Genomic DNA, 1,822 nt, shown 5'->3' with positions numbered 1-1,822 from the left:
TAAATGTATATGCGTATGTTGTGATAAGAAGTAAATAAGTGCACGAATGGTTATTTATGGTTAAATTAAAATTTATTATCAGTTCAAAATTTAGATGCACCGGTTGTGTAGTGTTTTGAAATCGTGTCGGGATAACTTGATATGTGAAGTGTGTACTAATTCAATCCCTTACATTGAAGCCTAGTCTAGACCACTAAATAGTCAAGAATGTTACATCCACACATATAGATGATACTTATTCCTATGTACAAATGTATACATGCATATTCTTGTGAAGTTACATATATCGACTTGTTTGCACACGTATATATAAATATATAAATATATAAGTATATATATATATATATTCATACGTATTCCCGTACACGTACCAAAATGGATTTCTGCAAGATAGAATTCAAGGTACTTTGGGAGCCAGTCAATTTTTTTACCCAGACAAAGACAACCTCCATTTGCCTGCTCTTGTCCTGAAAATGGCCGTCTCGGCTGAGTATCGCATTTATATCTGACCTTGTATACATTTGCAACAATCAATGGAAGCGCAAATATGTTTTGATGTCGCCTCGCTGTATGCATACCTTGGAAAAATATTTTCTACACACAGAAGCCACTGTCAGTCGTCAGCGCAGCAACACCGCGAAAAGTGCTCATACATTATTTTTAACCCCAATATATTTCCCACTACAATAAACATCACGGATCTGACTTGAAGTCATCGAACTTGGTGATCTTAGATATCTTACTCGCCTTTATCATCTTCTGCTTCTTCGCATTCTTCTTGCTTTGCCGTCTCTGTCTCTCCTTCATCTTCAACTCGTAAGCATTCATAGGCCGTAAACCCTTTCCATTCTTTGTGGCCACTACTTTCACAGGGCTTGTCTGAGCAGGGTTTTTAGTACCCCCTGTGGCATACCACATCTTTGTATCGTCGCTGTAACGGACGTTCATTCCTTGGAGTTCCTTGGCAAACGCATCGGCTTCGTCGTATTTCTTGTTTAATTTCGCCGCTGTGCGCTTGTCTAATAACTGTGAGATTGCGACCTCGTCTACAGACACTGCCGGATCATTCTTCTTCTCATCTTTCGACCACGTAGTCGATGTCACTACAACCATTTTATGTGTGAAAGAATCTAGTAGGGATTGTACTAAAGATTACACTTTCACAGGCATGAATCAATATATATATGTAATGAGATGGACATCAGAATTTTGGGTATTTTTACTAAGATCATTGCTCAAGCGATATATACATATTAAAAAATATATGTATATATTTACAGTATGTATGTAATACACGTGCCGCAAGGCTTTTTCTTTTCTTTTTAGAAAACATAATATCTGTAATCTTTTTCTGAGAGAGAGAGAGTACTGCACTTTGAAGTGATAATGATGATAAATGAGACCCCCTACTGCTATAACAGTCTCACAGACTCACAGTCTCGCTATTTGAATAATAAATATCTCATACGTAGGACTGATGAAGTTATGGATAAGCCACGTCCCGTATATAAATGTCATTGTACACCTTGCTGTCATAAGAACACATTCATATAATCATATGTATGTAAATAAGGAATATCTATAGTGTAACTTATTCATTAGAGTATACACAAAGATATTATCTACACACTTCTATATAAATAAGTATGTGTAGCATTTCATACACATATAAACACACACACACATATATATATATATACACATACACATACACATACACACACGTGTACACACACACACACACACACACACATACATATATATATATACATACATATAATATAATATATATATATACATATCCATATACATATAGTGTATA

At 35.3% G+C, this 1,822-nt stretch overlaps 1 protein-coding gene across 1 annotated transcript; it reads right to left on the bottom strand.

The window, feature by feature from the left end:
* Positions 1-59: 59 nt before the first annotated feature.
* Positions 60-1,209, bottom strand: SARC_10523 (hypothetical protein). The gene has a single exon (XM_014295430.1). It carries the CDS (start codon positions 1,111-1,113, stop codon positions 694-696), a length of 420 nt encoding a protein of 139 aa, XP_014150905.1. The 5' UTR covers positions 1,114-1,209; the 3' UTR covers positions 60-693.
* Between the last annotated feature and the right edge of the window lie 613 nt (positions 1,210-1,822).

The sequence above is a fragment of the Sphaeroforma arctica genome (genome assembly GCF_001186125.1).
Source record: "Sphaeroforma arctica JP610 unplaced genomic scaffold supercont1.1283, whole genome shotgun sequence".
NCBI lineage: Eukaryota > Ichthyosporea > Ichthyophonida > Sphaeroforma > Sphaeroforma arctica.
The sequence above is the reverse complement of the archived record's forward strand: the minus strand, read 5'-3'. Positions and strand labels throughout refer to the sequence as shown.

What these genes read in the sequence shown, in the direction of transcription:
- SARC_10523 (XM_014295430.1), bottom strand. Translation starts at nt 1,113, where the DNA reads ATGGTTGTAGTGACATCGACTACGTGGTCGAAAGATGAGAAGAAGAAT.